The sequence below is a fragment of the Salminus brasiliensis genome, chromosome 15 (assembly GCF_030463535.1).
Source record: "Salminus brasiliensis chromosome 15, fSalBra1.hap2, whole genome shotgun sequence".
Taxonomy (NCBI): Eukaryota; Metazoa; Chordata; class Actinopteri; order Characiformes; family Bryconidae; genus Salminus; species Salminus brasiliensis.
Window position 1 is genome coordinate 32,699,809 of NC_132892.1, and position 14,905 is coordinate 32,714,713.

A 14,905-nucleotide genomic window follows, 5' to 3' on the forward strand; every position below is an offset into this window, starting at 1 on the left:
AAAAACTCAAAATCTGTTATTGTTTTAATTTTTTATTATTATCCACTGTCGACCTGCGAAGGTCAGGTTCCCATTTTGAGTCTTGGTTTCTCTCAAGGTTTCTTCCTCTCGACCCGAGGGAGCTTCTCCTTGCCACTGTTGCCACTGGCTTCCTCTAAAGAGGCTCGGACCCGGATCTCTGTACATCTGCTTTGTGACGACATTCTTTGTGAAAAATCTATATGAATAAAATTGAACTGAACCGACTTCTTAAGGTGCTTTGAGGAACCTTCAAGGAACCTTTTTCTTCTGAAAGCCTTTTCTTAAAGGGTTCCTAAAGCATCTTAAGACATTCCTCCACAATTTCTAATTGAAGAACCTCCAAAAGTTCCTTGAGGATCAGTTACGTTTACATCATGGTCCAGTTCCATGCTGAGCCACCATTAGCCCCAGTTCAATTGAATCATGCCCGAGCTCACCTCTTTAAGCAGGGGTCAAGCACGGTTCCCTGATCACACTAGTCAAATGAACCTGGCTTGGGGGGGGGGAGGGGGGAGGAGGGGTGGTCTAGTCTAAGCATGTACAGCACCTCTGTTACCATTTACGATACATACAGGATATCCATAATCAACATAACTATAATATTTTAGCTTGTCGACACAGTATGTGTGTGTGTGTGTGTGTGTGTGTGTGAATGCATACTTTCAGTTTAAAAGAGCTGGTTGAGTTGATCAGAAAGTCATTTCTGACATTTGAACCAATGGGCGTGTCAGAAACACCTCCACTAGACCTTAAAGATTGTCTACACTATAAAGAATAACTGCTCAGACGTCTGGAGAAGATCGCAGACTTATCTCCCGTCTAATAAACGAGGCGACAGCACTTCAACTGAGAAGAAGACGAAGGGAGAGAGAAATGGCTGCAGTTGGTGAGTAAGGAAGGGCTGTGACAAATCAACTTCCTAAATCAGCTGATCTGGACATTTCTGAGTTTGATCTTGAGGGGAAACTGTTCAATCATGAAACGATCAAGCAATCAATCTACATTTCTACTGTAATACTAAAATATTACAGTATTTGATGGTGAGCTATATTGGAGAATCCGCCTGAGAATCTCAGATAAGTGATTATGTAATGTCATTTTTAACAAATTTAGCATAACAATAAACAGCAACATGTTCAAATGCCCATCAGTAATACAGTAAACCACACGTCAGCCCTGAATCCTTCTGCAACTGGTCAGAAGGTTTACAGAGAAGAATGCAGTGGGGCTCACATAGGTGGAATGTAGGCAAGGTGGGTTCCAGGTGGGCCTGGAGGCTCTGAGTGGGTTTGTACATACGTTTTTACTGGGACCCAGTTGATCTTCCAAAATTGGGCCCCATTTGTCAGCCCACTTTCTCCATGTCTCATATGGTTCCCATCTAGGCACCAGTGTGCAGTGCACAACCCAGATAGGGCCCATGTTTAACCTCTCCTGGTCCAATCACTGACCCTGATGGGCATCCACATATGGGGCCAACGTAGAAGTGAGTGGAAATGAGTGGAAATGATGAGCCAGTTAATTATCTAAAAAAAGCATAAAAATAAACAGCAAAAAGTTCAAATGCCCAGAAATGCTACACCTGAGTAATACAGGAAACCACACCTCCAGCCCTTAGTCCTTCTCACCGGTTCTGCAACTTGTCAGAAGGTTTAGAGAGAAGAATGCAGTCTGGCTAGACGGGACTCACAGCTTCAGAGAGTGAGATTTTTGGATTTTTAAAAATGTAGAATTAGAACAGTTGGAGAGCCATGATGGAATGGTTTCACCCATTCCAGTGTAACTAAGCTGATTTGAAGGTGGTCTTTGTTTTAACGTGCAGGTTCCGATCTGCGGATGGTGCTGCTGGGAAAGACTGGATCAGGAAAGAGTGCAGCAGGAAACACCATCCTGGGAAGACAGGAATTCAGAGTAGACGTATCATCTATGTCTGTGACCAGGATCTGTGAGAAATGTGAGGGAACAGTGGGCGGCAGGAAGATCTCGGTGGTGGACACTCCAGGCCTCCTTCACACATCACTGCCAGAAGATCAGCTGAGAGCTGAAATAGAGCAAAGTGTGTATCTGTCTGCTCCCGGCCCTCATGTGTTCCTGCTGGTGATCAGACTGGGAGTCAGGTACACCGATGAGGAGCAGGACGCTGTGTATTGGATTCAGAAGAACTTTGGAGAAGCAGCCTTAAAACACACTGTCGTACTCTTCACTCATGCAGACATGCTAAGGGCAGCATCAGTGGAGCAGTATGTGGAAGATGATGAGCTGCTGAAACAGCTTGTTGAAGATTGTGAGGGCAGATATCATCTCTTTGATAATGAAGACGTGGAGAACCGCTGTCAAGTCTTGGAGCTTCTGGAGAAGGCGGATGCTTTATCCAGCACATATTACACCAGTGAGATGTACCAGGCAATTCAGAAGAAGCTGGAAGAAGAAGAAGAAAAGAGGAAGCTTAAAGAGGAGGAGGAGGAGGAGGAAAGTCTAAAGAGGTGGGAGGAGCTGAGAGAGGCAGTCATTAGATTAAAGTATAAGGTAAAGAGAGAGCTGAGGAAGATCAGGTATAAAAGGATAATAAGGGACATAATGAGAAATGAAGAGAGAGAAGAGAAGCTCACAGCAGGTCTTTTTGGAACTCTTATAAATGCAACAAAAATAGCCTTCAGAGAAGCCGAATTTGCCAAAACATTTGGAGTTGGGTTTGTTGTGGGATGTGTTTTAGGACTAGTGGAAGTTACGACTGGAATTCGGTTATTATCCGCAATTACACCTACTGTTGCATTTGTTCTAGGAGCAGGAATAGGCTTCGCTAGTGTTCCGATCAGGCTTTACAAAAGGAGACTTAGAGGGCATTAAGTCTGAGTTATTAATACCAGTACTAAATTCATACATCCAGCAGGTGGAGAGTTGTTATTTAGAGGGCTCTTATCTCACATATAAATATAATGAACAGTGTGTAAAGCTTGTAATTCAATCATAATGACAGGGATTCTCAAAGAGATCTGCCCCAGGACACTTCCCATTCCGGCCACCAGAGGACAGCATCACCAGAATTTTAGTTAATGCTCCACTTCCTGTCCCTCTCATCTGAATCCCACCCCCCCAGGCACATCCCATCCCCCGGACATAGCCTATCCCCCCAAACACATTCTATCCCCCTGGACACATCTTATCCCCCCGGACACATTCTATCCCTCCCAGACACATCCTATCCCCTCCAAACACATCCCATCCCCCTGGACACATCCCATCCCCCTGGACACATCCTATCCCCCCGGACACATTCTAGCCCCCGGAACACATCCTATCCCCCGCAAACATCCTATCTTCCTGGACACATCTTATCCCCCTGGACACATCCTATTCCCACGGACACATCCTATCCGCCTGGACACATCCTATCCGCCTGGACACATCCTATCCGCCTGGACACATCCTATCCCCCCGGACACATCCTATCCCCCTGGACACATCCTATCCCCTGGACACATCCTATCTCCCAGGACACATTCTATCCCCTGGACACATCCTATCTCCCTGGACACATCCCATCCCCCTGGACACAGTCTATCCCCCCAGACATATTCTATCCCCCTGGACACATCCTATCCCCCTGGACACAGCCTACCCCCCTGGACACATTCCATCCCCCCATGCACCTCCTATCCCCCCGGACACATCCTATCCCCCTGGACACATCTTATCCCCCCAGACACATCCTATCCCCCTGGACACATCCTTTCCCCCCGGACACATCCCATCCCCCCATGCACCTCCTATCCCCCTGGACACATCTTATCCCCCCGGACACATCCCATCCCCCATGCACCTCCCTATCCCCCCAGACACATCCTACCCCCCTGGACACATCCTATCCCCCCAGACACATCCTATCCCCCAGACACATCCCATCCCCCCAGACACATCCCATGCCCCTGGACACATCCCATCCCCCCGGGCACATCCCATCCCCCCGGGCACATCCTATCCCCCCGGACACATCCCATCCCCCCGGACACATCCCATCCCTCCCAGGCACATCCCTAATTTTAATTTTTATTATTTTTCATAATTTCTTTTTTTACATTTTTAAATATTTACTTTATACTTTACACTTATGTCTGTGTAGTTTTTTCATACCTAATATTTACAAACATAATATTGGCAAACAAATCATGCAAAATATTTCTTTTAAATATATTGACATTTTATAAAGCAAACTTTTCTTTCAAAACAATTTTATTTCATGAAATCTTGAATTTTGAATACCATATACTATGTCCAAAATATTTAACCCCTTATGATTACATTTGGGCTATACGATTGACCTCCCACATATGGAAACTGTACAATTCTTGTACAACAAGACTCTTTCCACACTGTACTTTTGATTGTAATAAAATGTATCATGATTGCAACTGAAATTTCTGCTGTTATATGTCTGTTTATCTACTCACTGTCTCATTGTTACCTCTCTCAGTTAGTCTGTCTAGTCAGTGTCTTCTTGTTACCTCTCTCAGTTTGTCTGTTTATCTAGTCACTTTCTCATTGTTACCTTGCTCAGTTTGTGTCTGTTTATCTAGTCAGTGTCTCATTGTTACCTCGCTCAGTTTATGTGTGTCTAGTCAGTGTCTCATTGTTACCTCGCTCAGTTTATGTGTGTCTAGTCAGTGTCTCATTGTTACCTCTCTCAGTTTATGTCTGTTTAGCTAGTCAGTGTCTTCTTGTTACCTCTCTCAGTTTATGTCTGTTTAGCTAGTCAGTGTCTCATTGTTACCTCGCTCAGTTTATGTCTGTTTAGCTAGTCAGTGTCTTCTTGTTACCTCTCTCAGTTTATGTCTGTTTAGCTAGTCAGTGTCTCATTGTTACCTCGCTCAGTTTATGTCTGTTTAGCTAGTCAGTGTCTCATTGTTACCTCGCTCAGTTTATGTCTGTTTATCTAGTCAGTGTCTCATTGTTACCTTGCTCAGTTTATGTCTGTTTAGCTAGTCAGTGTCTCATTGTTACCTTGCTCAGTTTATGTCTGTTTAGCTAGTCAGTGTCTGAGTTACCTCGCTCAGTTTATGTCTGTTTATCTAGTCTGTGTTATTGTTACCTCTCTCAGTTTATGTCTGTTTATCTAGTCAGTGTCTCATTGTTACCTCGCTCAGTTTATGTCTGTTTATCTAGTCAGTGTCTCATTGTTACCTCGCTCAGTTTATGTCTGTTTAGCTAGTCAGTGTCTCATTGTTACCTTGCTCAGTTTATGTCTGTTTAGCTAGTCAGTGTCTGAGTTACCTCGCTCAGTTTATGTCTGTTTATCTAGTCTGTGTTATTGTTACCTCTCTCAGTTTATGTCTGTTTAGCTAGTCAGTGTCTCATTGTTACCTTGCTCAGTTTATGTCTGTTTAGCTAGTCAGTGTCTGAGTTACCTCGCTCAGTTTATGTCTGTTTATCTAGTCTGTGTTATTGTTACCTCTCTCAGTTTATGTCTGTTTATCTAGTCAGTGTCTCATTGTTACCTCGCTCAGTTTATGTCTGTTTATCTAGTCAGTGTCTCATTGTTACCTCGCTCAGTTTGTGTGTAGTCAGTGTCTCATTGTTACCTCGCTCAGTTTATGTGTGTCTAGTCAGTGTCTCATTGCTACCTCGCTCAGTTTATGTCTGTTTAGCTAGTCAGTGTCTTCTTGTTACCTCTCTCAGTTTATGTCTGTTTAGCTAGTCAGTGTCTTCTTGTTACCTCTCTCAGTTTATGTCTGTTTATCTAGTCAGTGTCTCATTGTTACCTCGCTCAGTTTATGTCTGTTTATCTAGTCAGTGTCTCATTGTTACCTCGCTCAGTTTATGTCTGTTTAGCTAGTCAGTGTCTCATTTTTACCTCGCTCAGTTTATGTCTGTTTAGCTAGTCAGTGTCTCATTGTTACACATCCTTTCCCCCCGGACACATCCCATCCCCCCATGCACCTCCTATCCCCCTGGACACATCTTATCCCCCCGGACACATCCCATCCCCCATGCACCTCCCTATCCCCCCAGACACATCCTACCCCCCTGGACACATCCTATCCCCCCAGACACATCCTATCCCCCAGACACATCCCATCCCCCCAGACACATCCCATGCCCCTGGACACATCCCATCCCCCCGGGCACATCCCATCCCCCCGGGCACATCCTATCCCCCCGGACACATCCCATCCCCCCGGACACATCCCATCCCTCCCAGGCACATCCCTAATTTTAATTTTTATTATTTTTCATAATTTCTTTTTTTACATTTTTAAATATTTACTTTATACTTTACACTTATGTCTGTGTAGTTTTTTCATACCTAATATTTACAAACATAATATTGGCAAACAAATCATGCAAAATATTTCTTTTAAATATATTGACATTTTATAAAGCAAACTTTTCTTTCAAAACAATTTTATTTCATGAAATCTTGAATTTTGAATACCATATACTATGTCCAAAATATTTAACCCCTTATGATTACATTTGGGCTATACGATTGACCTCCCACATATGGAAACTGTACAATTCTTGTACAACAAGACTCTTTCCACACTGTACTTTTGATTGTAATAAAATGTATCATGATTGCAACTGAAATTTCTGCTGTTATATGTCTGTTTATCTACTCACTGTCTCATTGTTACCTCTCTCAGTTAGTCTGTCTAGTCAGTGTCTTCTTGTTACCTCTCTCAGTTTGTCTGTTTATCTAGTCACTTTCTCATTGTTACCTTGCTCAGTTTGTGTCTGTTTATCTAGTCAGTGTCTCATTGTTACCTCGCTCAGTTTATGTGTGTCTAGTCAGTGTCTCATTGTTACCTCGCTCAGTTTATGTGTGTCTAGTCAGTGCCTCATTGTTACCTCGCTCAGTTTATGTGTGTCTAGTCAGTGTCTCATTGCTACCTCTCTCAGTTTATGTCTGTTTAGCTAGTCAGTGTCTTCTTGTTACCTCTCTCAGTTTATGTCTGTTTAGCTAGTCAGTGTCTCATTGTTACCTCGCTCAGTTTATGTGTGTCTAGTCAGTGTCTCATTGTTACCTCTCTCAGTTTATGTCTGTTTAGCTAGTCAGTGTCTTCTTGTTACCTCTCTCAGTTTATGTCTGTTTAGCTAGTCAGTGTCTCATTGTTACCTCGCTCAGTTTATGTCTGTTTAGCTAGTCAGTGTCTTCTTGTTACCTCTCTCAGTTTATGTCTGTTTAGCTAGTCAGTGTCTCATTGTTACCTCGCTCAGTTTATGTCTGTTTAGCTAGTCAGTGTCTCATTGTTACCTCGCTCAGTTTATGTCTGTTTATCTAGTCAGTGTCTCATTGTTACCTTGCTCAGTTTATGTCTGTTTAGCTAGTCAGTGTCTCATTGTTACCTTGCTCAGTTTATGTCTGTTTAGCTAGTCAGTGTCTGAGTTACCTCGCTCAGTTTATGTCTGTTTATCTAGTCTGTGTTATTGTTACCTCTCTCAGTTTATGTCTGTTTATCTAGTCAGTGTCTCATTGTTACCTCGCTCAGTTTATGTCTGTTTATCTAGTCAGTGTCTCATTGTTACCTCGCTCAGTTTGTGTGTAGTCAGTGTCTCATTGTTACCTCGCTCAGTTTATGTGTGTCTAGTCAGTGTCTCATTGCTACCTCGCTCAGTTTATGTCTGTTTAGCTAGTCAGTGTCTTCTTGTTACCTCTCTCAGTTTATGTCTGTTTAGCTAGTCAGTGTCTTCTTGTTACCTCTCTCAGTTTATGTCTGTTTATCTAGTCAGTGTCTCATTGTTACCTCGCTCAGTTTATGTCTGTTTATCTAGTCAGTGTCTCATTGTTACCTCGCTCAGTTTATGTCTGTTTAGCTAGTCAGTGTCTCATTTTTACCTCGCTCAGTTTATGTCTGTTTAGCTAGTCAGTGTCTCATTGTTACCTCGCTCAGTTTATGTCTGTTTATCTAGTCAGTGTCTCATTGTTACCTCGCTCAGTTTATGTCTGTTTATCTAGTCAGTGTCTCATTGTTACCTCGCTCAGTTTATGTGTGTCTAGTCAGTGTCTCATTGTTACCTCGCTCAGTTTATGTGTGTCTAGTCAGTGTCTCATTGTTACCTCGCTCAGTTTATGTGTGTCTAGTCAGTGTCTCATTGTTACCTCGCTCAGTTTATGTGTGTCTAGTCAGTGTCTCATTGTTACCTCGCTCAGTTTATGTGTGTCTAGTCAGTGTCTCATTGTTACCTCTCTCGGTTTATGTCTGTTTAGCTAGTCAGTGTCTCATTGCTACCTCTCTCGGTTTATGTCTGTTTAGCTAGTCAGTGTCTTCTTGTTACCTCGCTCGGTTTATGTCTGTTTATCTAGTCAGTGTCTCATTGTTACCTCGCTCAGTTTATGTCTGTTTATCTAGTCAGTGTCTCATTGTTACCTCGCTCAGTTTATGTCTGTTTAGCTAGTCAGTGTCTTCTTGTTACCTCTCTCAGGTTATGTCTGTTTATCTAGTCAGTGTCTCATTGTTACCTCGCTCAGTTTATGTCTGTTTATCTAGTCAGTGTCTCATTGTTACCTCACTCAGTTTCTGCCTATGTTTATGTAGTCAGTGTCTGAGTTACCTCGCTTGGTTTATGTTCTTGAGTTCTTCCTAGTTAGTCCAGTTGTCACTTTGTTTGTCTGTTTAGCTAGTCAGTGTCTCATTGTTACCTCGCTCAGTTTATGTCTGTTTAGCTAGTCAGTGTCTCATTGTTACCTCGCTCAGTTTATGTCTGTTTAGCTAGTCAGTGTCTCATTGTTACCTCGCTCAGTTTATGTCTGTTTAGCTAGTCAGTGTCTCATTGTTACCTCGCTCAGTTTATGTCTGTTTAGCTAGTCAGTGTCTCATTGTTACCTCGCTCAGTTTATATCTGTTTATCTAGTCAGTGTCTGAGTTACCTCGCTCAGTTTATGTCTGTTTATCTAGTCAGTGTCTCATTGTTACCTCGCTCAGTTTATGTGTGTCTAGTCAGTGTCTCATTGTTACCTCGCTCAGTTTATGTGTGTCTAGTCAGTGTCTCATTGTTACCTCGCTCAGTTTATGTTTGTCTAGTCAGTGTCTCATTGTTACCTCGCTCAGTTTATGTGTGTCTAGTCAGTGTCTCATTGCTACCTCTCTCAGTTTATGTCTGTTTAGCTAGTCAGTGTCTTCTTGTTACCTCGCTCAGTTTATGTCTGTTTAGCTAGTCAGTGTCTTCTTGTTACCTCGCTCAGTTTATGTGTGTTTATCTAGTCAGTGTCTCATTGTTACCTCGCTCAGTTTATGTCTGTTTATCTAGTCAGTGTCTGAGTTACCTCGCTCAGTTTATGTGTGTTTATCTAGTCAGTGTCTCATTGTTACGTTGCTCAGTTTATGTCTGTTTAGCTAGTCAGTGTCTCATTGTTACCTCGCTCAGTTTATGTGTGTCTAGTCAGTGTCTCATTGTTACCTCGCTCAGTTTATGTCTGTTTATCTAGTCAGTGTCTGAGTTACCTCGCTCAGTTTATGTGTGTCTAGTCAGTGTCTCATTGTTACCTCGCTCAGTTTATGTGTGTCTAGTCAGTGTCTCCTTGTTACGTCACTCAGTTTCTGCCTATGTTTATCTAGTCAGTGTCTGAGTTATCTCGCTTGGTTTATGTTCTTGAGTTTTTCCTAGTTAGACCAGTTGTCACTTTGTTTGTTTATGCCCTTAGGTTTTTCTTGTCTTAGTCTGTCTTGATAGGTTTATGCTCTTGGATTTGTCTGCTTAGTGTGTAGAAGTCCCCTTGTTCTTGTTTCTTTGTATACTGTCTTGCCTTAATTTCACGCATCTGTAAATAAAACTACCTGCGAGTATGTCCGCTTCTGCCTCAGCAAACCTCATGATAGAAGGGTTGAGCATAGAGTGGCAGTTCCAGCCCTTATAGACAACACAGTTCTACTAGAAAGATTAGAGAAAATAGTTGGAATCACAGGAACAGCCCTCTCATGGTTCAAACCATATCTAACTGAACACTATCAGTTCTTAAAGATAAAATATTTATCTTATAATGACACAAAAGTAAGATTAGAGTTCTGCAAGGCTATATTCTAGGGCCTCTATTATTTACATTATACATGTTACCACTTGGCTCAGTTATAAGAAGACATGACGTTAATTTCCATTGTTATGCAGATGACATACAGCTCTATACATCAGCCAAACCTGACGATAGATTTAGATTAAACAAGACTTTGTAAAGGATATAAAACTCTGGATGTCACATAACTTCTGTTTTTTACTAATTACTGTTTGTGTAAAGCCACTTTGTGACGACAACAACAGTTATAATAAACACAATACAACTGAATTTGACTTGAGAAAACTAAAAGTCTTTTGATTAAATTTGATATGCCTAACATATAACATATAACATTTAACAACACAGGACAAAATTGATTTATGTAATTTATGTAAAAATTATTTATGTAATGTGAGTCTAGACAAAGCATTAAAGTTATTTTGAGAAGTGACTGCCTGTTTCTAAGGCAAAAAAGAAAAGAATCAACTTAAGAAATTAATTTATTCCTTTATTCTACAGCTTCAAATACAAACAAATGAACTTAGCTACATTCCTTACTGAAGAGTTGGCAACACTGTTCATTCCAGCTTATTTGATGTTCAGATATGAGATCAGGACACTCATGGAAACTGGAATAATCACATCCAGAGTAGGGCACACCATGGAGCACCAGCACCTACATGCAGTGCATCAGCTCACCAGACAACTTTATGTCGATGCCAGCTCTCACCAAAAGTGGCCTTACAACTACCAGGAACAGTTACCCTTGCTAGAACTCTTGACAGGCTTGTACAACCCGTGCTGCAGGAAGGAGCACCCAAGGCACATCCTTGCCTTTTTGCCAAGGCACATCAGCTCTATGTTCACAGATGGACAAATTAAGCATACTATGCATTACTATGAGTAAGTGCATACTGGACAATAAGCTGTATGGATGTAATATGATCTAAATATTATCTATCATTACTAGTAGTTTATCAAAATATCAATTTAATACTGAGTGGCATTGTTTTCATTGTTATTTTTGCATTCAGGGCACTTCCTACTTCCCTCGCTGCACTAACCAGGGCACTTCCTACTTCCCTCACGGCACTAACCAGGGCACTTCCTACTTTCCTCGCTGCACTAACCAGGGCACTTCCTACTTCCCTCACTGCACTAACCAGGGCACTTCCCTCACTGCACTAACCAGGGCACTGCACTCACTGCACTAACCAGGGCACTTCCTACACTTCCCTCACTGCACTAACCAGGGCACTTCCTACACTTCCCTCACTGCACTAACCAGGGCACTTCCTACAACTTCCTTACTGCACTAACCAGAGCACTCCCTACTTACTTCACTGCACTAACCAGGACACTTCCTACAACTTCCTTACTGCACTAACCAGGGCACTTCCTTACTCCCTCACTGCACTAACCAGGGCACTTCCTTACTCCTTCACTGCACTAACCAGGGCACTTCCTTACTCCTTCACTGCACTAACCAGGGCACTTCTAATGGTGGGGCATGATTTTTTGTACACTATTTAGTATGCACAGACAAATTTTAGTTCTATATTTTTGATAATCTGTTTATTAATTGAGCTTCAGTAGAGCAAACTTTTGTCAATATTTATAAAATTTTAAAATAAAATATAATGTATAATTTTTTTCATGTTTTAAATATAACTATTATCAGCCAGTTAGCTATTAACAGCCTCTTATTGTGCCATTTCTACTTTCACTCAGTTTTTCTCTTTCTAAATCTATCATAGATCAGCTTTGCCCCCGTTCCCACAGCAAGTGCTCCTCCGGCTATAACTCCGGCCACAGGCAGCATTACAGCTCCTGTGATCCCAAAAACCACCCCTCCTGCCACCATTCCCCCGAGGCCTATTGCTGTTCCTGTTCCCAGGACAACCTCTTTTATCACTTCTACTTGTTTTCTTCTCTGATTTTTAAGGATCTCCTCCTGCGCTTTTAGAAACATCTCATTAGTGTAGTGCTGTCCACCGTTCCTCCCCACCATTGCGTTGATTTTCTCCAGCAGCTCTGCGATCTGACTGTGGTTCCTCGTTTCCTGGTTGTTAAAGGCATGATACCTTTCCTCACAGCTCTGAATCAGCTGGTGAAGAGCTTCACTTTCGTTGATAAACACATCCAAAGGTTTGGACCCCAGCTGATCAGCGTGGGTGAAGAGAACAAGGGTGTAACGTGCAGCATCTTCTCCAAAGTTCTCCTGAATCCACTTCACAGCATTTATCTCCTCTGCTGTGAACCTCACAGCAAGACTGATCACCAGCAGGAAGGCGTGAGGACCCGGGACGGACATGTAGACGCACTGATTTATCTGTTCTTCTATTGTTTGGCTGTTTAATGATCCAAAGATTCCTGGTGTATCAATGACGTGGATTCTCCTGCCTACATTTTCGGCAAGACCGCTTTTGCATGTCTGCGTAACTGCAGCAGGTGACCGTTCGGCTAGAAAGACCCCTCGTCCCAGGATGGTGTTTCCAGTGGCACTCTTTCCTGCTCCAGTTTTACCCACCAGGACAATCCTCAGCTCAGACTCTGTGAACCGAGAAACATCTTATTCATCATTTTCTAACAGGAGTTTATTAGTTTGGCTCTTGGATCACTTTGTGACATTTTTGTGACACTTTCGGCCCAAGGCATACTCAAATTATGTGGCCACTTAGGGGGCTCCGAAGAACAGCAAAATATCATGATAAAATATACATATTTTAAAAAAACAGCGGTATTACTCAGGTAAAATTATTAAATTTATTTTCATAGTTGGCGCACTGATACTAGGTTTATCAATTCCAGCTGTTGGCTCTAAGAAAATTTAGGCCTTAGGCCTTCCTCTTTGCTAGCCCAGGGAGAAAGGGGATTGTGCAATATGCAGAGGTGGTCGGAGTTAGGGAACCTGACGATTATAGGTGCCGTCCTCATACTTTTGCACATCTGTTAAAAATAAAAAAACTGATGAACTTGTTTACTATAGATGTAGTGTGTTGTCTGCTGATGTTACTGAGCACTTCTACACCTCTCTGTATTTAAAAGTGAAAATTATTAATTAAATTAATACATTTTTTAAACTTGCTCCTCCTGTAAGGCTAAAAACTATAGCCAGAATGGTGCCAGTATGACAATAATAAGCTAATTACAAATAATGCTAATGATAGTGGGTACGTTACACACACACACAGTGCAGCCTATGGAATGATGAAGCATCTGGTGCTGAGGTGGTGGTATGGGGTGCTTAGGGCCCCATAACAACTTGGGCCAGCCCATATTTATCTACTTATATTTGCACACAAACAAAAAATCGTAATCTCAACCAAAATCTCAACTCACCAGAAGAGGGAGCCACGACGTCTCTGCCCATATAGTCAAGCAAAGGAACTGCAGTAAGAGTTAATAAACAAGTATAAGGTTATCTCAGTAATTCTGGGTAATCAAACACTATCACATAATCATTTCAAGCCCCAGTCAGTGAACATATGATGACCCTTGTCTATAATTTTCAGAATTTGACACTCTAAAAAATAATGGTGCTACAAAAGGTTCTTTAAACTGCCATAGAAGAACTATTCTGGGTTCCATAAAGACTCATTTTTGTAACAGCACGTCTTTATGGAGCCAAAAGTGGCTCTTCTATGGTCTCACTCATAGAACAATTTGTAGCCCTTTACAGTGTACGGTGGCATACAAAAGTTTGGGCACCCCTGTTAAATATCTCTTGAGTAAAAGATGAATTTCATGCCAAAAGAACAATCAATCCTTGAAGATCCAAAAAAGAGAAGTCACTGAAAATACTGCACTGGATCCAAGACACTGTGAGGATCCAAAAAAGTGAAGTCACTGAAGACACTGCACAGTAGAACAGTGCACCTCCTCTCCAGAGTTTGCTAATAAAAATTGAAGTTTTGCTTTGCTTTTCTGGCAATTCTATGAGCAGATCTCTCTGAATGTTTCTTGGTCTTCCAGACCTCAACTTGACCTCCAACGTTCCTGTTAACTACCATTTCTTAATTGCATTGCAAACTGGGGAAACGGCTCTTAAAAATGCCTCTGGTAGTCTTCTCCTGCTTTGTAGCTATTATTTATGGCTAAGCAGCTGCCTATTTGTTGCTGCTGCCACACTACTGTTGCAATCCTTTACATATGACTTTACCGTCATGCTATTTGCACAACACCACTAATGTTACAGATTCACCTATTTATATCTACCGCTATATGTCTATATTTGTTTATGTATATCTTTTCTTTTTAATGATGCATATAGTCCTTAACTTACTTCTTAAGTAAGAATTTCTGCCTGTTTACTGCTCACATGACAATACAACTCTCGATGAGCCCACAGATGCCAATTGTGGGAACAGGGTTTAAAGAAAAGAGTTGCCTGCCTTTTGTAAGGATAAACATGAACGTCTACCAAAGTAGGAGTCATCTAAAAGCGTAAATTTCTCAAAATGCCCAATACTCCTCAAATTTTTTCACTCTGAAATTGCACAAAACAATAATAATACACTAAGCTTGCTTAAAATGTAAAAAAAAATGATGTCGGTTTGAGATCAGTTGATCTTTTACTCACTTAAAGACAACAGAAATTGTGACCAGGTTGTCCAAACTTTTGCATGTCACTGTAACTGAATAGCCAGTGTCACAAATGATGTGATGGTTTTACAAAAAATGCAAACGCAGATCAACACTTTTGTAAAGACAGATTCTCTTGAAAATCCCTTGCTAGTCTTTCTTAATGAAAATGAATTCAGTAAACATAAAAAATCTTCAAAAAGTTTTATTTACATTTATTTAAAAATTTTATTCATAAAATTCAACATAATAATAAAGTCTAAAGATTCAAAATCTACATTCTCACCTGACTCGCTCATTGTTCCTCTCTGT

The 14,905-nt window shown here is 41.5% G+C and overlaps 2 protein-coding genes across 2 annotated transcripts; one reads left to right on the top strand and one right to left on the bottom strand.

The window, feature by feature from the left end:
* The first annotated feature begins 1,851 nt into the window (after positions 1-1,851).
* LOC140535551 (GTPase IMAP family member 9-like) lies at positions 1,852-11,223 on the top strand. The gene is made up of 3 exons (XM_072656950.1): positions 1,852-2,573; positions 3,858-4,047; positions 11,044-11,223. The coding sequence occupies exons 1-3, from the start codon at positions 1,858-1,860 to the stop codon at positions 11,221-11,223; spliced, it is 1,086 nt and encodes a 361-aa protein (XP_072513051.1). The 5' UTR covers positions 1,852-1,857.
* On the bottom strand, positions 11,016-14,905 carry LOC140535352 (GTPase IMAP family member 9-like). Its single transcript, XM_072656650.1, has 3 exons — positions 14,880-14,905; positions 13,352-13,399; positions 11,016-12,562 (listed from the first exon to the last, which is right to left on the bottom strand). Exons 1-3 carry the CDS (start codon positions 14,890-14,892, stop codon positions 11,733-11,735), a joined length of 891 nt encoding a protein of 296 aa, XP_072512751.1. The 5' UTR covers positions 14,893-14,905; the 3' UTR covers positions 11,016-11,732.

Bases quoted from the DNA above. Each gene is read 5' to 3' on its own strand.
- LOC140535551 (XM_072656950.1), top strand. From the start codon at position 1,858: ATGGTGCTGCTGGGAAAGACTGGATCAGGAAAGAGTGCAGCAGGAAAC. The intron at 2,574-3,857 runs GTATAAAAGGAT...CTATCCCCCCAG, and splicing joins AGAGAGCTGAGGAAGATCAG to ACACATCCTACCCCCCTGGA. The intron at 4,048-11,043 runs GCACATCCCTAA...TTTTGCATTCAG, and splicing joins ACACATCCCATCCCTCCCAG to GGCACTTCCTACTTCCCTCG.
- LOC140535352 (XM_072656650.1), bottom strand. The intron at 12,563-13,351 runs GTGAGTTGAGAT...CTCGGTTCACAG, and splicing joins CGTCGTGGCTCCCTCTTCTG to AGTCTGAGCTGAGGATTGTC.